Raw genomic sequence first — 23,570 nt, 5'->3', positions numbered from 1 at the left:
GCAGTCTGCTGGTACTCTCCCAAAATCCAGTGTGTTCTGGAACATTTTAACCAATGCCTCCACTATCTCTGCAGGCACTTCTTTTAAAACACATGGACACAGACAATCAGGACTTGACCGCCTTTAGTCTGATTAATTTGTCAAATATCTTGCCTCTTATGATAAATACTGATATAAGATCTTTCCTTCCATTATGACCTTGCTTACAAGTGTCCTCCACTGTGAAGATCATTGCAAAATATTTAAATTATTTTCCAATTCCCTGCTCTCTATGATCAATTCCGCAGTTGCGTCCTCTAAGGCTGTGACATTTACTTTAGCTATTCTCTTTCTTTTAATGTACCCATACAAGCTGTTGGTTTTAGTTATATTTCTTGCTAACTTTCTTTCACAATCAATTTTGTTTATGAACTTTATGAACTTTTAAGACATCCTCTGCTGATTTATAAAATATTCCCAATCCTCAGGCCTACCATGAGTTTTTTTTTTGCCACTTTGCATGCTTTAGTATTTGATTGGATACTCTCCTGGACCACCTTTGTTAACTACGGGTGTTGATCTTTCTCATCAAGTCCTTTTTTTCGACTGGAATAAAGTTTTGCTGAGTATTCTGAAATGTCTGTTTAAATGTCTGCCACTGCTTATCCACTGACATTCCCCCTACTCTATTTTCTCAGCTTGTTTTAAACAACTGTTCCTTCATACCTCTACCCTTACTTACGTTGAGAACACTGGTTTGTAACCTGAGTTGCTCTCCTTCAAACTGAATTTGAATTTCTGTCATGTTGTGATTGTTAATCCCCACAGAACCTTAACTATGAAAACTCTTACAAACCCTCCATTATTAATAGATCCAAAATGACTTGTCCCTGGGTAGGTTCTGTAAACATATTTCTCTAATAAACAATCCCTGACACTCTCTGAAAACTTGTCTTCCATGTTAGCCTTGCCCATTTGTCCAATCAATATGCAGATTAAAATTATCTGTAATGATTGCAGTCCCCTTCTTACTCACGTCCATTATTTCCCAACTTGTAGTTTGTCCAACAGTAAGGCACCTTTTTGGGAGCCTATAGGCGATTCCCACCAATGACTTCTTTCGTTGCTGTTTCTTATTTCCATTCAAAATGATTCCACAAGTTCTTGTCTTCAAAGAACTTTAGGAGATTAGAGTTTGGGAACCTGCAGTATTCTCACCTGCTTCCTTGAAAATCCTAGAATCGAAACCATCTAATTCTTGAGCTGTGTCACCTCTTTAGTGGTATTACTGTTTCGATTATGGCTGTTTCCATCAATATTTGTGTATTGTCATCTATAATTCAATATTACTTTCCTCAATCTCTGCCTGAGATGCAAATACTGAACTGGAAACAAAAAAATGCTGGAAGTTGCAGCAAATCAGCCAGCATCCATGAAGAGAGAGCAAGCTAAGGTTTTGAGTGTAGATGACTCTTCATTAGAACTCAAAACATTGGCTCACTCTCTTTCCATGGATGCTGCTGCTTTGCCAGTGTGAGTTCCAGCATTTTTTGTTTTGAGTACAGATTCCAGCATCTGCAATAATTTGCTCCTGGAAATACTGAACCAAGTTCACCATCCATTCTGCCATCCAGCGAGATGGTGATCCACCAGATCACAGCACAATCCTGCCACTGACTGCATCTCTTCCCCCCCCCCTCCAGAAAGTGCATTGAGACCTCCTCCCACCACCAAAAACTGTGATAGGTGCTATAGAAATGAAAGCTCTTTTGTCGCACATGAATTTGTGAATGATGTTTTATGGCAAACCTCCATTAAAGTTACCACAGTAAACGGGAAATAGCTAATGAAATACTTTTGAAATGTAGCCACCATTCCACTGTAGCAAAATCCAGCAACTACTTTGAACACAGCAGGATCCCATAAACATCAGTGGGATTAGATTCCCTCGGGCGTAGAAACAGGCCCTTTGGCCCAACAAGTCCACACCGATCCTCCGAAGAGTAACCCACCCAGACCCATTTCACTCTAACTAATGCACCTAACACTATGGGCAATTTAGCATGGTTAAACCACCTGGCCTGCACATCTTTGGACTGTGGGAGGAAACCGGAGCACCCGGAGGAAACCCACGCTGACACAGGGAGAATGTGCAAACTCCACACAGTCACCAGAGGCTGGAATCAAACCTGGGTCCCCGGTGCTGTGAGGCAGCAGTGCTAAGCACTGAGCCACTGTGCCGCCATGACAAGATACTGTGTTTTAGTGATGCTGGTTTGGATAAGCATGGACCAGGACACCAGGATAAACTCAACTGCTGTCCTCAACATGTATGTATGGACTCTTTTGCCTATTCACATTTGCAGGCAGTCAGTAACTCACATTAAACACATCTAAAAGACAGCACCTCCAGTAATGCCGAAGCCCATTAGGAGTGTACTGGGGATATTAGACTGGATAAAATACTCAGTTCTCTTGGGTGTGCTTGAAGCTACAACCTTCAGACTTGCAGGTGAGAATGTCACCCACAACAATGGATATTCATCAAATTGGTAAATGGGAATCTGTCAAATTGTGGTTTCCATGCAAATTATTTATATAGATCATGCATCTTCCTCAGTGGCATGAGTCCAAGTTTCATTCCCCAAATGACTGCGTAATGTACATGGCTTCCTGCATCCAGGCTGCAGACCATGTACAGGAAGAGGCAGGCAGCTGCATTGATCACCACCAAGAATCTGCCCGCATGATGCTTGCAGCATCTCAGTCTCAGATGATGTCAGCCTGTGGTACATAACAAAGCAGATAAGTGAAAGAAATATCAGCTCCAGTGAAGACTTTATTACAGTAGGACAGAGATAGCATGGGGTGTGTTAAGACACCCCTACTAATTTAAACCTGAAACATAGAAAGGATTTAATCCGGGCTGAAATCTGTTAAAATCCGAGAGGGCAAGAACTATCCCAAAAGATCACTATTTAAAATAAAAATTGACAACTTTATTTTTACTTAGAAGTCTAGCAGAGAATAATTAACTGACAACTATTTACAACTCCTTTCTCTAACATATCTTTTAACGTTCCCTTCTATAATACTGGCCCGATAAAACCCCTAAGATTTACCAAAGAAATTCAAATTTCAAAACCAACCAGCTGTTGAATCTTCTCTTTGTATCTTCCTTTGTCTTCTTTTCTTCTTCATAGAGTTTCTATTTCACAGGTTGTTGATAGATAAATGTACCTTTAAGAGAGCTATTCTTCAGGCAGTCAGCATGTGTTGGTGTCTTGGCAGTTCTCCCCCAACTGTTCTATCTTTTTTCGGTTTTATACCCAAAACACTGTTTCATTGGTGTTAATATTATCAAAATACCAAATTCAAACTTAATTGGAGTTTGGTATTTTGGGGCATAATTCAAACTGATTGGCCAAACTTGAATTTTATTTTGTCTACTGCTAGCTGCTGGACCAAATGTTAAATTGTATATTTTCTGGTATTCTATGTGCTTCTATAAGACCTTGTTAGCTTTCAACACTCTTAAAGGTACAGTACCCTTACACCTTCATAACAGGATACATTTTAAAATTCTCTATTTTTTAAAACTGAAAGTAAATCTTTTTCTACTTTGTCTTCACCAAATTCTCCCAGAACAGAGACTGCACAGGGTACATAAAGCTCCTTCTCCTCTTTTAAACTGAAATATCCTCGACACTGTGACTGCCAAACACTTCCAGAACGGGTACAGCACGGGGTTAAATACAGAGTAAACCTCCCTCAGCCCTATCCCCAGTAAACACTCCCAGGACAGGTACAATATAGTTAGTTACACAGTCAGCTGGAGGGCAATTTGACTGAACTATCCAAAAAATGTCATGATTGTCATCTTGAATCAATCAAATAATGCTAAAATTTATGTGAGCAGTCATCTTATATTAGTCAAGGAATGAATACAGTCACAATATACACATTTGGGCGGCAGGTTGGTTAGCACTGCTGCCTCACAGCGTCAGAGACCCGGGTTCAATTCCCATCTCAGGCAACTGACTGTGTGGAGTTTGCACATTCTCCCCGTGTCTGCAGGGGTTTCCTCCGGGTGCTCCAGTTTCCTCCCACAGTCCAAAAATGTGCAGGTCAGGTGAATTGGCCACGCTAAATTGCCCGTAGTGTTAGGGGCAGGGTAAATGTAGGGGAATGGGTCTGGGTGGGTTGTGCTTCAGCGGGTCAGTGTGGACTTGTTGGGCCGAAGGGCCTGTTCCCACACTGTAAGTAATCTAATAATATCACCTGACTTTGTCGCAACATTTTAAATATTGCCTTTAAACATTTTATGTACTATCTTTTACTGAAATGAAAGATGATTTGTTCATTCGTTAGAAATTCAAATTGGGTTAAAAATCAGCAACCTTAATTGAACCGAACAAAAGGAGCTAGGATAGGTGAGAGTGTCCAAGAGGAAGGTGATCCCTTTGGCTCCAACCTGATCCGTCCCAGCGCATGGTCACAGTCTTCATACCAAGGCAGAAGAGGAATAATGTTGATGAACTGTTTCTTCACCGGGTCAGAGTATGTCTCCCCCATAATAGAATATTGAAGTAGAGACCCCTTGTCACATTAGTTGGATGACACTCACACAGCCATCTCACTTCCATAACTCCCACCAAACACCTTTTGGCTCAGCTGTCATAGAAACAATTAAAATCGCTTTTTTCATTGTGTGGTTTGAAAGAAATCATCAAAGATGTGCAGGTCAGGTGAATTGGCCATGCTAAATTGTCCATAGTGTAAGGTGCATTAGTCAGAGGGAAATGGACTGAGTGGGTTACTCTTTGGAAGGTCGGTGTGGGCTGAAGGGCATGTTTCCACACTGTAGAGAATCGAATCGAATCTAATCTAGTTGCAGTCAATTGGCAGAGGAGAAAATAGAGTGAAGATGTGGTGTAAACAACAGGTCAACAAAAAGACTGGGTTTGGGAAAAGAACCTTCCATTTGCCTCAGCGTATCTAAATTGAGCCTTCAATTCACAACTGATGTTGCCAACCCTCCAGGATTATCTTGCAGAACCCAGAAAGGTAGTGAGAAAAGACACAATTTGCCAAAGGGTTTTTCATCCTCCAGCCATCAGGATCATTTGTATGAATTACAAATTCAAGGGGAGAACCAACACTTAACCTGCGAGGAGGGAGTGCTAATTGGTTGGCCAGTGGAATAAACACTCTCCTGAGATGCACTATAAATGTTAGTTTCTCCTTGAATTGGTATTTTTGCGAAATGTCCTGATGTGCATAAAATGAAGGGCTTTGACAAAATGTGTCTTTTTTCAGCAATAGTTTCAAGTTCTGTACTGCCAAAAGATTAAAGTGAAAGTTCATCTCCTTAAGCACAGAATCTTGCAAAGTCCAGGGTGAAAAATATAATTGAAGCCAGAAAATAAAATGTATTCTTAAAAACAGTTCTTGATAAATATTTATTTATTGTCATTTTTAAAAACTGTGCATGGGATATAGGACAAATTTTATTGCCTGTCCCTAATTACCCCCAAGAAGTCAGAAGCTAATACAGGCTCCACCTGACGAAGGAGCAGAGCTCCAAAAGTTTATGTTTTAAATAAACCTGTTGGACTATAACCTGGTGTCATGTGACTTCTGATTTTGCTCACCCCAGTCTAACACATCATGTGGCATCTCCACATTACGGCTACTCTTAAGAAGGTAGGTGAGCTGCCTCCTTAAACTGCTGCAGATACTTGGGATGTGAAGATACCCAACCATACCATCTTTCATTGATTCTCTGAGTTATATTCTCTGCGTCATCCACATTGCTATGTGTGTGGAATGACATGTGGGCCAGATCAGCATAAGATGGCAGATTTTCTTCTCTGTTGAGCAGAAAGGCATAAGAAATAGGAGCACATGTAGGCCATTCATCACCTCAAAGCTGCGCACCATTCTACAAGGTCATGTTTGATTTGCCCTGGTTTCAACTTCTCTTTTGAATCAGCTCCTTATAGCCATCAACTCCTTGGTATTTCAAAAATGTTATTTGTCAAGGATATTATTGAACTAGATGGATTTTTATGACAGTGGACAGTGGTTACCCAGTCACCAGGAGGTAAACTGGTGTTTCTTTGAAATTTGAATTCAAATTTCATCTCGGTGGGATTATGAAACCATGTTCTTAGGATTCTAGTTTACTACTCCACCATCTCTCCCGACTCCTTTCTTTTCTCACAATTGCTCTCCCCTCCACCATTATCCAACCCAACCCATAGGCAAGCAGAGGGTAACAAAGAGTTTTGTCACTTCCTCATTGGTCAGCCAACACATCTGTCACTGCTCCAGCCAATGGCAAGAGCTTGTGGCTGGAGCAGTTTGCAGTCAATGTGCTAAACCTCCAGGAACATGTCCAGTTAGAGTTGGTAATCCACAGGCATGAATTGAAATAAAATAAGGAAAAGCAGAATTTTAATTTTAAAAACATAAACAACATTACAGCAAAACTTTAAAGATGAAATATCTCTGTTCAGATGCCTTTTCTGAGGTGATGCTCACCAAAGAAATTTCACCCCACTGTTTTTCCAATACCACGTCATGCAGTGTCATTGAGGGAAAACGGTTTGTATGAACAGAAAAGCGGCTGATTGTTGAGGAGAGGATGGGGTTTCAGTGGCCATGGAAACGCCAGCCTGTACGTCGACGTTCCCTCAGCATCGGGGGTCCCTTCTTGGTTGTCCTTGAGTTCAGTCTGTGAAGGGAAACACTGCTAGTGATGACTGAAGGCAGTGAGATGGTAGGCACACTGGTGCTGGGTGCAGCCAAAAACGGCACCAAATGGAAGTCAACCTGTAGGGAGATCAAAATTACAGGGTGGAAGAGATGACACTCAGAAGGCAGGCTGAGAGCACAGTGTATTTTATTCCAGCAGAAAACAAGAAAAGAACTATGTACATTTATATAGCACCTTTAATGGAGTAAAACAATCCTAAAAATGCTTCATAGGAGTGTTGTCAAACAAAACTTGGCACCTAGTCACACGAGGAGGTATTAGGAGATATGAGCAGTAGCTTGTTTTAAAGAGTGGCTTTAAGGTGGAAAGTGTGGCCATGGGCTGGGGAATCGTGGAGAGGAAATCCCAGAGTATGGGGCCAAGGAAGTCACAGCCAATGGTGCAGTAAATGAAAATTAGAGATGTTAAAGAAACCAGATTCAGAGGAGCACAGATATCTTGGACAGCTGTTGGAGATAACAGAGATAGAGAGGAATAAGACCACAAAACGATTTGAAAATAAGGTTAAAAATTTTAAATAAAAGCAGAAAATGCTGCAAAATGTGGAGGGAAAAAAACGTTTTGAGTTCAGTGACATGACCCGATGGGATGCATGCTAGGTTATTAAAGGAAGTAGCTACAGGGATACCTTTATTCAGAAAGTGAGGGACAGGAAAAATACAATGATAGGTGAGTTAGCTTCTCATCCATCAGTGGGAAAATGTTGAAGTCTATTATAAAGGATGTAATAGCAGAGCGTTTAAAAATGCACAATATAACCAAGCAGAGTCAACATGGCTTCATGGAGGGGAAGTCATGCCTGACAAAGTTATTTCAGCTCTTTGAGGAGGTAGAAGCAAGATAGATAAAGGAGAAGCAGTAAATGTAATATATTAGGATTTCCATAAGTAGTCTGATTAGGCTCCTTAATAATACCAGGGGGCATGGTATTGCAGGTAGAACATTCCCATGGGTAGATGGTTAGCTAACTCATAGAAAACAGGGTTGGGATAAAGGGGGGACTTTTCCAGATGGCATCCTGTAACTAGTGGTGTGCCAAAATGCTCCGGCCACAATTATTTACAATATATATGAATGGATGCAGCAGGTTAATATACGATTGACAGGTTTGCAGATAACACAAAAATAGTGGGAAGGCAAGTGTTGAGGATAGCACAATGTCTACAGAGGGACATAGAGTGAGTGGACAAAAACTTGGCAGATGTAATATAATGTGGGAAAAAGGTGAGGGTATGCACTTTGTTATGAAAAACAGAAGAGGTAAATATTATTTAATTGGAAAGACTGTAGAAAGCTACAGCGCCAACGGGATTTGAGGGTGCTCATGCCTGAGCCACAACAAGCTAAACTCCAATTTCCGTGGGTAATAGAGAAGTCAAATTGAATATTGGTCTTTGTTTTAAAGAAAATGCAGTTTAAAAAAATAGAGGTATTGGTAGAATCTATACAAAGCGCTGGTCAGACCATATCTGGAATACTGTGAACAGTTTTGGTCTCCTTACCTAAGAAAAGATATGGGCATTGGTGACTGTCCAGAAGTGGTTCACTCAGTTGATGCTGGGTATGGTGGGATTTTCTTAGGAGGAAAAGTTTGAGTAGGTTGGGCCTATACTCATTGAGGCAACCTTATCAAAATGCGCAAATTTCTCAGGTACTTGATAGGTTAGGGATTGCTTCCCCACATGGGAGAGTTTACAAGCAGAGGATTTAATCTCAGGAGTCTCACATTTAAGACAGAGATGGGGAGGAGAATGTCTTCACTCAGACGGTTGTGAATCTGTGGAAATCGTTTCCACAGAAAGTTGTCAAGGCTGGGTCATTAAGTACATTCAAGGCTGAATTAAACAGCTTTTTAATGATTAAGAGAATCAAGAGTTATGGGTAAAAGGCAGGAAATGGAGTCGAGGAATATCAGATCAACCCCAATTGGGGTGACGATCAGAGTAGCGGATTCGAAGAGCTAAATGGCCTACTTCTGCTTTTTCATTTTATTGACTCCTGATAAAGGTCTTACGCTTAAAACATAGATTCTCCTGCTCCTTTGATGCTGCCTGACCAGCTATGCTTTTCCAGCACCATACCCTTCAACTCTTCCATTTTATGGTCTAATGACCTTTTTCGGTGGTTTGCTAGAGTTGCAATTGAAATGTTCATCTGTTTCTCTCTCCACCGAATATTGGCAAACCTTCTGCGTTTCTCTAGCACTTTCTGATTTTATTTCAGATTTTAAATAATTGTATTCAAGTGTTTTAAAACTGCATTAGGAGACCAAGCCAGTCAGCAAACCCAGGGGATGAAGGGAAATGGGACTTGGTGTGAGTAGGGAGATCGGAAGCAGGATGAGCTGAAGTTTACAGAGGGTAGAAATATGGGAAACTGCCTGGGCTGGGAGTTGGAACAACTGGTTGCTCAGTGTCAAGCTTGGTTTTGTAAGGATACTTGAGACATCTTGCTGTGTGAAAGGTGCTATATAAATACTGCAACATAGTAGACAAAATAAATATAAGTCTGGAAAGGAGACTCACCCGTGTTGGTTCACCAGCACCAACACTGACAAGAACAGTTTGACCTTTATAACCTGGCGCTGAGGCAGTGACCATATATTTCCCCGGCAACAACAGACGGAAATAGTCTCCACCGATACCTCAAAACAAAACCAAATGATCTTTACCCAAATATATCCAATGCATAGTTACAACACTTAGCCTAAAGCAAAGCCCTTCGCAACAACCTGAGGGGAAAAGGGGGATAATTCCCAGCTTTGTCCAGGCTGCAAGGAGAAACATCAAACTCAGAGATGCCCCGGTTCATCCCAGTCCCTCACTAAGCAAACCTTTCTTGCTCTTCCCATGATCATTCAACATGACAATGTTCACCACTTTGTTTCCACCTCAAAGTAATGCCCTTGGTTGTTAAGAAGAGATCCAAGACCAGCACAGTGGTCAATGAGGTTGCCAGTTCAAGTGGAATTTGAGAGGGCTGGGTGAGAATCTCTCAGGGACGTTACCACATCCTACTTTGCTTCCTGTTCAATTCCCTCTGACCCCGAGAAGATATAGTCATAGAGTGATAGAATCATACAGCATGGAAACAGATCCTTCAGCCCAACTTATCCATACTGACCAGACATCCGAATTGGACCTGCCAGCATTTGGCCCATATCCCTCTAAACCTTTCCTACCCATATATCCATTCAGGGGCCTGTTAAATGTTGTAATTGTATCCATCACTTTCTCTGGCAGCTCATTTCATACAAGCCCCACCCTCTACGCTGACCTTAAACTTATGTCCTCTAGTTTTGGACCCCCATTATCCTAGAAAAAAAGACCTTGGCTATTCACTCTATCCATATCCCTCATGATTTTATAAACTTCTATAAAGTCACCCCTCAAACTCCACAGCTCCAGGAAAAAAAGCTCCAGCCTATTCAGCCACTACAACACAAACCCTCCAGTCCCAACGACATCCTTGTATTTTTTTCTGCATCCTCCCAAGTTTACCAACATCCTTTGAAGGGCAACCAGAATTGTACACAGTATTCTAAATGTGGCCTCATCAATGTCTTGTACAACGCAACATGAGATCCCAACATTGCTCAATGTTCTGAACAATGAAGGCAAGTGTGCCAAATGCCTTCTTCACCACCCTGTCTATGTGCAACTCTGCTTTCAAGGAACAATGCTCCTGCACCCCAAGGTGTCTTTGTTTGGTAACATTTCCCAAGACCCTACCATTACGTGTACAAGTCCTGTTTTGCCTTTCCAAAATGCACACCTCTCATTTATCTAAATTAAACTCCATCTGCCACTCCTCAGCCCATTGGTCCTGATCAAGGTTCCATTGTACTCTAAGAAAATCTTCTTCACAGTCTACTGCACCACCTATTTTCATGTCACCTGCAAACTTACTAACCATACCTCCTATATTCACATCCAAATTTGAATGTGAATGTCATTTATAAGTGACAAAAAGCAGTAGACCCAGCTCCGATCCTTGTGGCACACCACTGGTCACAGACCTCCAGTCTGAAAAGCAATCCTCTACCAACATCCTCTGTTTTCTACCTTTGAGCCAATTTTGTATCCAATTAACTAGTGCCCCCTGGATGCCATGTGATCTAACCTTACTAACTCGTCTACCATGCAGAAGTTGTTGAACTCTTTGCTGAAGTCTACTGTTCTGCCCTTATCAATATTCTTTGTCACCTCTTCAAAAAACTCAAGCAAATTAGTGTGACACTATTTCCCACTCACAAAGCCATGTTGACTATCCCTAATCAGTCCTTGCCTTTCCAAATGCATGTAAGTCCTGTCTCTCAGAATTCCCTCCAACAAGTTACCCACCACTGACATAAGGCTGACCAGTCTATAGTTTCTTGGCTTTTCCTTACAGGCTTTCTTATATAATGGTCCCACATTAGCCAACTTTTGGCACCTTACCTGTGGCTGTTAATTATACAAATATCTCAGCAAGGGGCCCAGCAATCTCTTTCCTAGTTTCCCACAAAGTTCTGGGAAATACCTGATCAGATCCTGGGATTTATTGACCTTTACTCGTTATAAGACCTCCAACCACCTCCCCTTCTGTAATATGAACTCTTTTCAAGACATCACTATTTATTTTCCAAGTTCCCTAGCTTCCATGTCCTTCTACACAGTAAATACTGATGTGAAATATTTGTTTAGTATCTCATCCATCTCCCATGGTTCCACATGTAGATGGCCTTGTTGATTTTTAAGGGCCCTATTCTCTCCCTTGTTACTGTTTTGCCCTTAGTGTACTTAAAGAATCTCTTCAGAGTCTCCTTAACTCTATTTGCCAATGCTATCTCATGTCCCCTCGTTGCCCTCCTAATTTCCCTTTTGAGTACACCCCAACTGCCCTTATACTCCTCTAGGTTATCACTCAATTCCAGCTGTCTAAACCTGACACATGCCTACTTCTTTTTCTTGACCAGAGCCTTGATTTCTCGAGTCATCCAACATTCCATATGCTTATCAGCCTTGCCCTTCGCACTAACAGGAACATACTGTCTCTGAAGTCTTATTATCTCATTTTTAAAAGCCTCCCACTTCCCAACCATCCTTTACCTATGAACAGCCTTCCTCAGTTAACTTTTGAAAGTTCCTGTCTAATACTGTCAAAATTGGCCTTACTCCAATTCAAAACTTGAACTTTTAGATCTGGTCTATCCTTTTCCATAGCTATTTTCAAACTAATAGAATTATGATCACTTTTCCAAAATGGTCCACATTTCCCCTACTTTATTTCCCAACAGAAGGTCAAGTATTGCACCTTTTGTCGGTGTACATCTACAGGGCGGCACAGTGGCTCAGTGCCAGGGACCCAGGTTCAATTCCAGCTTTGGGTGACTGTCTGTGTGGAGTTTGCACATTCTCCCCTTGCCTGCGTGGGTTTCCTCTGGGTGCTCCAGTTTCCTCCCACAGTCCAAAGGTGTGCAGGTTAGGTGAATTGGCCATGCTAAATTGCCCATAGTGTATGTGCATTAGTCAGAGGAAAATGGGTCTGGGTGGGTTACTCTTTGGAGGGTCAGTGTGGACTTGTTGGGCTGAAAGGCCTGTTTCCACACTGTAGGGGAATCTAATTTACATATTGATTGAGAAAGTTTCCTTGTACACATTTAACACATTCCTCCCCATTCAAGCCCTTAACACTATGACAGCCCTAATCTAGGTTTGGAAAGTTAAGATGCCCAACCCTTACAAACCTATTATTCTTACAGATATCTCAATTTCATCTCAATTTCCCTCTGACTATAGTGGGGGGGGTATATAATATAATCCAAAAAGGTGATCATTCCTTCTTTATTTCTTAGTTCCACCCAAATAGCTTCACTAGATGATCCCCCAGGCATATCCTCCCTAAGTACTGCCCAACCAAATGTTATCCCCAACCAAAACTACCACTCCCCTTCTCTCTTGCCACCCTTTCTATCCTTCCTGTAGCATCTATACCCCAGAATGTTAAGCTGACAGCCTTGTCCATCCCTGAGTCACATTTTTGTAATAGTACCATGGTCCCAACCATGTCCTAAGGTCTCGCCTTATCCGTCAGACCTCTTAGAGTCATAGAGATGTACAGTATGGAAACAGACCCTTTGGTCCAACCCGTCCATGCCGACCAGATATCACAACCCAATCTAGTCCCACCTGCCAGAACCCGGCCCATATCCCTCCAAACCCTTCCTATTCATATACCCATCCAAATGTCTCTTAAATGCTGTAATTGTACCAGCCTCCACCACTTCCTCTGGCAGCTCATTCCATACACGTACCACCCTTTGTGTGAAAAAGGTTGCCCCTTAGGTCTCTTTTATATCTTTCCCCTCTCACCCTAAACCTATGTCCTCTAGTTCTAGACTCTCCCACCCCAGGGAAAAGACTTTGCCTATTTACCCTATCCATGCCCCTCAATTTTGTAAACTTCTATAAGGTCACCCCTCAGCCTCCGATGCTCCAGGGAAAACACCCACAGCCTGTTCAGCCTCTCCAGATACCTCAAATCCTCTAACCCTGGCAACATCCTTGTAAATCGTTTCTGAACCCTTTCAAGCTTCACAACATCTTTCCGATAGGAAGGAGACCAGAACCGCACGCAATATTCTAACCAATGTCCTGTACAACCACAACATGACCTCCTAACTCCTGTACTCAGCACTCTGACCAAGAAAGGAAAGCATACCAAATGCCTTCTTCACTATCCTATTGACCTGTGACTCCACTTTCAAGGAGCTATGAACCTGCACTCCAAGGTATCTTTGTTCAGCAACACTCCCTAGGACCTTACTATTAAGTGTATAAGTCCTGCTAAGATTTGCTTTCCCAAAATGCAGCACCTCGCATTTATCTGAATTAAACTCCATCTGCCACTTCTCAGCCCATTGGCCCATCTGGTCAAGATCCTGTTGTAATCTGAGATAATCCTCTTCGCTATCCACTACACCTCCAATTTTGGTGTCATCTGCAAACTTACTAACTGTACCTCTTATGCTCGCATCCAAATCATTTATGTAAATGACAAAAAGTAGAGGACCCAGCAACGATCCTTGTGGCACTCCACTAGTCACAGGCCTCCAGTCTGGAAAACAACCCTCCACAACCACCCTGTCTTCTACTTTTGAGCCAGTTGTGTATCCAAATGGCTAGTTCTCCCTGTATTCCATGAGATCTAACCTTGGTAATCAGTCTCCCATGGGGAACCTTGTCGAACGCCTTACTGAAGTCCATATAGATCACATCTACTGCTCTGCCCTCATCAATCCTCTTTGTTACTTCGTCAAAAAACTCAATCAACTTTGTGAGACATGATTTCCCACACACAAAGCCATGTTGACTATCCCGAATCAGTCCTTGCCTTTCCAAATACATGTACATTCTGTCCCACAGGATTCTCTCCCACAACTTGCCCACCACCGACGTCAGGCTCACTGGTCTATAGTTCCCTGGCTTGTCCTTACCACCCTTCTTAAACAGTGGCACCACGTTAGCCAACCTCCAGTCTTCCGGCATATCACCTGTGACTATCGATGATACAAATATCTCAGCAAGAGGCCCAGCAATCACTTCCCTCGCTTCCCACAGAGTTATCGGATACACCTGATCAGGTCCTGAGGATTTATTCACCTTTACCCGTTTCAAGGCATCCAGCACTTCCTCCTCTGTAATCTGGACATTTTGCAAGATGTCACCATCTATTTCCCTACAGTCTCTATCTTCCATATCCTTTTCCACAGTAAATACTGATGCTAGATACTCATTTAGTATCGCCCCCATTTTCTGCAGCTCCACATAAAGGCCTCCTTGCTGATCTTTGAGGGGCCGTATTCTCTCCCTAGTTACCCTTTTGTCCTTAATGTATTTGTAAGAACCCTTTGGATTCTCCTTAATTCTATTTGCCAAAGCTATCTCATGTCCCCATTTTGCCCTCCTGATTTCCTTCTTAAGCATACTCCTACTGCCTCTATATTCTTCTCAGGATTCACTCGATCTATCCTGTCTATATCTGACATATGCTTCCTTTTTTTCCTTAACCAAACTCTCAATTTCTTTAGTTATCCAGCATTCCCTGTACCTACCAATCTTTCCTTTCACTTTGACAGGAAAATACTTTTCCTGGAATCTCGTTATCTAATTTCTGAAGGCTTCTCATTTTCCAGTCGTCCCTTTACCTGCGAACATCTGCCTCCAATCAGTTTTTGAAAGTTCTTGCCTAATACCGTCAAAATTGGCCTTTCTCCAATTTAGAATTTCAACATTTAGATCTGGTCTATCCTTTTCCATCACTATTTTAAAACTAATAGAATTATGGTCGCTGGCCCCAAAGTGCTCCCCTACTGACACCTCGGTCACCTGCCCTGCCTTATTTCCCTAGAGTAGGTCAAGTTTTGCACCTTCTCTCGTAGGTACATTCACATACTGAATCAGAAAATTGTCTTGTACGCACTTAACAAATTCCTCTCCATCTAAACCTTTAACACTATGGCAGTCCCAGTCTATGTTTGGAAAGTTAAAATCCCCTACCCTAACCACCCTATTATTCTTACAGATAGCTGAGATCTCCTTACAAGTTTGTTTCTCAATTTCCTTCTGACTATTGCATTGGGTTGAATGCAGTTCAATTAATCAGTCTTACCCTGTTCGCTCCCAAGCTGTTGTTTGTCTTGATTATTTGACCTGCTCTCCTTATCTACAACCTTTTCTTCTTTCTCACTACACTTTGGTTCACCAACACTCCTCGTCACTAGTTTAAAGCCTCCTGAGTAGCACTAGGAAATCTCCCTGCAATTCAGTTGGAACCTGTCCCTCTTATAGATCTCAAAAGTCCAAATATGTGAATCCTTGCTCCCTGCTCCAGCTCCTCAGCCACACATTTATCTGCTCTATCCTCCTCTTCCTACTCTCACGATCACATGACATTGGTAATAGTCCAGATACTACTACCCTCGACTGACTTTTTTAACTTCCTGCCTTGTTTCCTATATTCTTTCTGCAGAACCTCATCCCTTTCCCTACCTAAGTCATTGGTAACAATGTGCACAGTGAACTCCTTCTGGTCATTCCCCCCCTTTCAGTGTATTCTATATCACTCCAAGACATCTTTGACTCTGGCACCAGGAAGACAACATACCATCCTGATGTCTCGCTGATGGCCCCAGACCACAGAGCTGCCTATTACAGTTGATCGCTTGGAACCTGACATACCCCTCATTACAGTAGAGCTAAACCTACTGTCAGTGCGATACTCCCCTAAGACGCCCACCCCCCCCCACAGTATCCAAAACGGCATATTTAACAGGAGTTTCGTTAACATGAATTCACTATAACATGATTGACAAAATAGGGACACTTTCTGAATTGCAAAATTTTAAAGTGTGTATTGGGTATAATGCGATTTCAGGCCCATTAGTTTATTACACGATTTTCTTATAACATGGCGTTGCACGAAAACAGAACTACTGCGATTTGGAAGAACTAACTGTACCTGTATGAGTTGGGGATAACCACAGGAGACTCCTGCACTGCCTGGCTACTTCCGCTACTATTCCTAGCAGTCAACCACCTACCTGACTGTTTCTGTGGTGTCTCCACCTTTCTAAAACATCTATCTATCCCACCCCTTTGCTCTTGTATACATTTTTAAAATTCTTCTATGGAATGAGAGAGTGCTGGCTAGACTGGCAGCATTCCAGTGCCCATCCTTAACTGCCCCTTGAAAATGGGGCCTTCTTGAGCCACCGCCATCCTTGGAGTGTAAGGGACACCCACAATGTTGTTATGGAGGGAGTCCCAAGGTTTTTGAAGGAATGGTAGTATATTTCCAAATCAGGTGGTGAATGACTTTGACGGGAACTTGTGGGTAGAGGTGTTCCATGTATGTGCCACCCTTGTTATTCCAGATGGTTAGGGTCATGAGTTTGAATGGTGCTGTTGAAAGGACTGAGTTACCACAGTGCATCATGTATATGGTACATACTGCTGCTGAGTGTTGACAGTGAAGGGAGTGAATGTTTTTTGCTTGTGGTGCCGTTCAGGAGTGCAGCTTTGTTTGTGAATGGTATTAAGCATCTCCATGTGTCCAGAAGAAATGACGGCAACACAAACTGAGGATCAAGTTGTCCAAATTGCATGTGGAAGGTGAGATGGAGATAAAGTTGACAAGGGGTGCAATTCCACAGAAGGAAGAAAAATGAGGTACTGACCAAATTGTAGCGTATTGTCATGGCACCCACCTGAGGTAATGTCATGGTTAATAGTAGAAACTGAAATGACAGCCTTGGGAATCCCATTGTTGTTTTCATCCAAGACCATCCCTTTAATCCCTTTGTGAACCTGAAACCAATGAAGAAGGAGCAAATCAAAATCTAGCAATTCACCATCTACATTGTTCCTCTACTCTTAAACTAAAGTAAACAGAAAGTAAAGCTCCCTCAATTCCAACCCTATCAAACATTCCCAAAACAGGGACAGCACAGGGTTAGATATAATGTAAAGCTCCCTCTTTTTTTTAGAATTGAAAATAAACTATAAGTAAAGCTCAGTCTCAGGACAGGTCTAGCATGGGGTTAGATACAGGGTAAAGCCTCCTTTATCCTGTTCCTATCAAAACATCCCAGGACAGGTACAGCACAGAGTTAGATACAGGGTAAAGCCTCCTTTATACTGTTCCTATCAAAACATCCCAGGACAGGTACAGCACAGAGTTAGATACAGGGTAAAGCCTCCTTTATACTGTTCCTATCAAAACATCCCAGGACAGGTACAGCACAGAGTTAGATACAGGGTAACGCTCCCACTACGCTGCCGCATCAAGATCTCTCAGGGCAGGTACAACATGGGGATAGATGCAGAGTATAGCTTTCTCAACATGGTTACCGTCGAACACTCACAGGACAGGGACAATTCTGGATTAGAAATGGAGTAAAAGGTCCTTTTACTCTTTTAAACTGAAATTAAAACTCCCCCTAAACTGTCTCCATCAAACATTCTTAATACAGGTAAGCTTGAGTTTAGATCCAGAATAATATTCCCTCTACATGGTGTTTACTTGAAAGTATCTGATGTAACAAAGTGTCACTTGGGCAAATTGACAAGCTATGTTTTTGTTTTTTTAAAAAATTTATTAAATCAGATGAGATTCTGGAACTGTTGTGTTGGAATTTGTACCTTTACCCTCGGAGCAGCAGCCTAGGTCTCTAGTTCAGTGATATGACCACAACACCACTGCCTCTTCCCAAGCTGTGTTTCTAATACGTTCTAATCAATGACACACCTTTGGAGGAGAAAGGACTTGAACCCAGGCTTCCTGGCTCAGGAGTAGGTGCACCACCACCGCACCACAAGAGCTCAAGCTGTATTTTGGAATTTTATGACGATCGACAGTGGTTATATGGTCCCCCTTCGACCAGCTTCTTTCCACCCCAAATCTTTAATTGCTAGATTTTCACTGAATTAAAAATTCTACAATGATGGGCTTTGCTTCCATGTCCTCAGAGCATTAGCATGGGGTTCATGAGCTACTATTGACATTGCCAATATGCCAATGCCTCCTCTCAACTTGTGTTTTTGTTTTTCTAGAAGTGTTATCACACACACCTTTCCACCACCAAAATCACCGTGACTTTTTTTTGTGTTTTGTTTTCCTTCTTAATTCCATTCAGAAAGTACGGAGGCACGGGATACAGGGAGATCTGGCTGTCTGGATACAGAATTGGCTGGCCCATAGAAGACAGAGGGTGGTGGTAGATGGAAAGCATTCAGTCTGGAGCTCGGTGACCAGGTGTTCTGCAGAGATCAGCTCTGGGACCTCTGCTCTTTATAAATGACTTGGATGAGGAAGTGAAAGGGTGGGTTAGAAAGTTTACAGTTGACATGAAGGTTGATGGAGTTGTGGATAGTGTGGAAGGCTGTTGTAGGTTGCAACGGGACATTGAAAGGATGCAGAGCTGGGCTGATAAGTGGCAGATGGAGTTCAACCAGGGAAAGTGTGACGTGATTCACTTTGGAAGGTCAAATTTGAATGCAGAATATAGGGTTAAAGGCAGGATTCTTGGCAGTGTGGAGAAACAGAGGGATGTTGGGGTCCATGTCCACAGATCCCTCAAAGTTGCTACCGAGGTTGATAGGGTTGTTAAGAAAGCATATGGTGTGTTGGCTTTCATTAGGAGTAGGTTGAGTTTAGGAACCATGAGGTTATGCTGCAGCTCTATAGAGCCCTGGTTAGACCACAATTGGAATATTGTGTTCAGTTCTAGTTGCTTCATTTTAGGGAAGATGTGGAAGCTTTAAAGAGGGTGCAGAGGAGCGTTACCAGGATGTTGCCTGGACTGGGGGGCATTTCTCATGAAGAAAGGTTGAGGGAGCTAAGGCTTTTCTCATTGGAGCGAAGGAGGAGGAGAGGTGACTTGATAGAGATGTACAAGATGTTGAGACGCATAGTGGATAGCCAGAAACTTTTTCCCAGGGCGGAAATGTCTATCAGAGAGGGCATCATTTTAAGGTAATTGGAGGATAGTTTTGGGGAGATGCCAGAGGTAAGTTCTTTACACAGAGAGTGGTAGGTGCATGGAATGCAGAGCCTAACACCAGACACCTGAAGTAATCGCTCTATCTGGAATTTGGTTCTGTCACAACACTCCCATGAGGACAATGGAAACACTTTAGAGATGGTCTCAAAATGTCTCAGCTGTCCTGCTTACTTATTGGAGACCCTGGCTCTTGTGACAGACCAAAATGGAAGAGGTTTATTTCAGAAGACATCAAACACATCAAGAGACTTTGTCAGGAATACAAAGATGAAGGCAGGGTGTTGGAGGGAACCACAAACTGCATTTGGATTCCAACAACTTCCACCCAACTTGCCAAATGCCAGCCTCCCCATGCAAGCCGGAGTCAGCAGACCCTCCAATGGACTTGTTAGCCATTTCCCAAGCTGGAGTGGAAACAAATCACCCTTGATCCTGAGGGACTGCCTCAGAATAAGATGAAAGTGTATAGCTGTAAGCAAACCTCTGTGTCTATAACAAAACCAATGAGTTGGATTTGGATTATCTCCAGTGATCGACCCAGTGGAACTCAGCCCCATCAGCTGGGTGGATCGAATAAGCCAGAACCGCAGGACAGACTCACCTCCTCAATGAATGCCAGCAATGCCTCACGATTCCCATACCATTCTCTCTGCAGCTCGTGCTGTGGTGGGAATTTCTTGCAGCTCAGTTCCAGTGTGATTTCAAAACAGTTGGTGTGGAGATAGTTGAAGTCCTGCATCCCTATGTGAACAAAGTCCGAGGGAAAGAAGAGATTGATAATTGAGGCCTAGTCACACACTTGACAATGACAATCCCCTCAGTCCCTACTCACAGTGTGGTGTCAGGCAGAGCCACTGCCTGGGCCATTGAAGAGATAATGTGTTCAATGTAGGTAAGTGTGAAGTGATTCACTTTGGTAAGAGTAACAAGAAGATGGGGTACTGGGCTAATGGTCGGATACTTAGTACTGTGGATGAGCAGAGGGATCTTGGTGTCCATGTACACAGATCTCTGAAAGTTGCCACCCAGCTAAATAGTGCTGTGAAGAAGGCATATGGTGTACTGGCTTTTATTGGTAGAGGAATTGAGTTCCGGAGTCCTGAGGTCATGTTGCAGTTGTATAAGACTCTGGTGTGGCCGCATCTAGAGTATTGTGTGCAGTTTTGGTCGCCATACTGTAGGAAGGATGTGGAGGCACTGGGACGAGTGCAGAGGAGGTTTACCAGGATGTTGCCTGGTATGGTAGGAAGATCATATGAGGAAAGGCTGAGGCACTTGGGGCTATTTTCATTGGAGAAAAGAAGGTTTAGGGGTGACTTGGTAGAGGTGTACAAGATGATTAGGGGTTTAGATAGGGTTGACCTTTTTCCACGTATGGAGTCAGATATTATGAGGGGGCATAGCTTTAAATTAAGGGGAGGTAGGTATAGGATAGATGTTAGGGGTAGATTCTTTACTCAGCGAGTCGTGAGTTCATGGAATGCCCTGCCAGTAGCAGTGGTGGACTCTCCCTCTTTATGGGCATTTAAACGGGCATTGGATAGGCATATGGAGGACATTGGGCTAGTGTAGGTTAGGTGGGCTGGATCGGCGCAACATCGAGGGCCAAAGGGCCTGGACTGCGTTGTATTTTTCTATGCTTTATGTTCTAGATTTGCTCTCCAGTTGGTGTTCACTGGATCCCAATTAGCATATGGCTGTTACCCTGGTCAGAGGAATCGAGAACTCAGAGGCACTGTCCCAGGGGGTAAGGGGGTCAGCCATTTAGGACTGAGTTGAGAAGGAAATTCTTCTCCCAGAAGATGGTGAATCTTTGGAATTCTCTACCCCAGTGAATTGTGGAGTCTCCATCATTGAATACACTGAGGGTCAAGATGGACTGATGTTTGATCTTTCAGGGAATCGAGGGATATGGGTAATGAGTGGGAAAGTGGAGGGGAAACCCCAGATCAGTCCTGATCGTACTGAATGGCAGAACAGACCCGATGGGCCAAATGGTGCACTCCTGCTGCTGAGGTTCCCAAACTCAGAAGGAAAACAGGATTGTTGTGCAGACAACAATCAAGGACAGGAATCAAAGATGTTAAGAGTGGAGGGTGCAGACAATTCCAATGGGATCATGTGCTGTGGGGCACACACAGCTCATTTGATTGAATCACCCCTTGATTTCAGAAGTGAGTGGTGGGAGGGATTCTGCTGTCATACAATCCTTTACACCCCAGAACAGGTCAAAGGTGAAACGGTGGGTCCACGTACTTGGCTTCCTCAGGCACTCTAGGAAAACAGCAAATACACCAAGGACTGGCCTAATTAAGATGGAGTGAAGAGAGAGAGAGAGAGAGAGAGAGACAGACACAGAGAGGATGAGGGAGGGTGAAGGAGAGACAAAGAGAGGAAGTAGTGTGGAAGGGTACAGTCAGACAGAAGGGGGGAGTGGACAGACACAGTGACACGTATATAGTCTTACCTCTGGAAAGTGAGTACCAACTGGCTCCATTTGTTATGCCCTCAGGAAAATAGTCTCCGCAGTTGGATCCATTGTGCATCCAGCCATGAGAGTACGAGTAAACCTTAGCGAGCTAGAGTAGAGCAGGGAGGGAGGAAACTGAATCCAGCACTATTTCTAGATTTCCACAAAAACATTCTCGGTTATTCAAAGTTGAAAACACTTTATTTCCACATTTCCCTTCTTACTCTGCAATAACATCTCAAATTACCCCACTTGGGGTTTCAGGAATGAAAGGGACAGCTAATAAACTGCATTACACCTCCTCCCTCTGCTGGACATTAGAAATATAACAGGCACAAAGCAATTGCCAAAGATGTTTGACCAAAATACTCCCAAAAAACACGAGAAATCCACTTCACAGTGTGGACAAAAAAATCCAATTTCTGGATTTCTGCTACAATATAAACCTCTTGAGCTGCTAATTAAGTTCTAGTCTCTAACTCACTCCCAGGGATCTGTTATTCTATATATAAACCAACCTGAACTCGTCAATTAGACACAGTCTATAACTCACTCCCAATGTCTATTGTTCTACATATAAACCCCTGAAGTCCTTGATTAACTCACAGGCATAGGATTGAAACGATGCATCCTACTGCACCAGTGTGAGATTTTGCATCTTGTCCAGGCTGACTCTTCTAATACTGCACTGAAATGGTGCTGCACTGTCAGAGATGCCTTTTGTTTTTTGAGGAGCTGTTAAATCGAGGTCACGTTTGTGTTCTTCAGCAAGATGCATGCCATTGATTCGATGAAGAGCCGGGGATTTCTCCCTGGTGTCCTGGATATGTCTCAAACAACATCGTCAGATTAACTGGTCATTATCACATTGCAATTTGCGGCATCTTTCTGTATCTAAACAGGCTGCCACTTTTTTTGCATTAAAACAGCAACTATACTTGGAAATGTACTCCACTGTGCGCAAATCCATTTGTGAATTCCCAAGAATGTGACAGGCAGTAGGGAAATGTAAGTTCAGTTCTTTACCTTCTGGAAGAGCTTGTGGTCGGGTGTGGTGGAGATAATTCTTCGGTACGGGCCTCTGCCAATGGGTTCCGTAGCCTTGTCGAAGGGGTAATTAGCCACCACAGCCCCCCCGTGCAAGTTGGCCGACAAGACAAAGTTGTAGCTCTGCATCCACCGGATAACTGCATAGGTCTCCTGCTCAGTCTGGGGGAGAGGGGAAAGAATCAACTCGAAATGGCGTCACACTACACTTATCCCCACCCTCACCCGCACTCCCCCACACTCACCCACACCCTCACCCGCACTCCCCCACCCTTACCCACACCCTCACCCGCACTCCACCCCTTACCCACACCCTCACCCACACTGCCCCCCTTAACCACACCCTCACCCATACTCCCCACCCTTACCCTCACTCGCACTCCCCACCCTCACCCACACCCTCACCCGCACTCCACCCCTTACCCACACCCTCACCCACACTGCCCCCCCAACTACACCCTCACCTATACTCCCCACCCTTACCCTCACTCGCACTCCCCACCCTCACCCACACCCTCACCCGCACTCCCCATCCTTACCCACATCCATACCCGCACTTCCCACCCTTACCCAGACCCTCACCCGCACTCCCCATCTTTAGCCACACCCCACCTTTACCCACACCCTCACCCGCACTCCCCACCCTTACCCACACCCTCACCCACAACCTCACCCACACCCGAACTCCCCACCCTTACCCACACCCTCACCCGCACTCCCCACCCTCACCCACACCCTCACCCACACCC

General features: G+C 43.4%; 1 protein-coding gene across 1 annotated transcript in view; it reads right to left on the bottom strand.

The window, feature by feature from the left end:
- Positions 1-6,421: 6,421 nt before the first annotated feature.
- cpn1 (carboxypeptidase N, polypeptide 1) overlaps positions 6,422-23,570 on the bottom strand; it is a 31,109-nt gene continuing 13,960 nt past the window's right edge. The window contains exons 4-9 of the mRNA XM_060842200.1: positions 22,801-22,983; positions 21,772-21,883; positions 19,906-20,045; positions 17,010-17,109; positions 9,286-9,404; positions 6,422-6,816 (exon numbers count right to left, since the gene is read on the bottom strand). Coding sequence (XP_060698183.1) covers positions 6,637-6,816; positions 9,286-9,404; positions 17,010-17,109; positions 19,906-20,045; positions 21,772-21,883; positions 22,801-22,983 — 834 coding nt within the window. The 3' untranslated portion in view covers positions 6,422-6,636. The remainder of the gene's footprint in view (positions 6,817-9,285; positions 9,405-17,009; positions 17,110-19,905; positions 20,046-21,771; positions 21,884-22,800; positions 22,984-23,570) is intronic.

Source organism: Hemiscyllium ocellatum, chromosome 22 (genome assembly GCF_020745735.1).
Source record: "Hemiscyllium ocellatum isolate sHemOce1 chromosome 22, sHemOce1.pat.X.cur, whole genome shotgun sequence".
NCBI lineage: Eukaryota > Metazoa > Chordata > Chondrichthyes > Orectolobiformes > Hemiscylliidae > Hemiscyllium > Hemiscyllium ocellatum.
The sequence above is the reverse complement of the archived record's forward strand: the minus strand, read 5'-3'. Positions and strand labels throughout refer to the sequence as shown.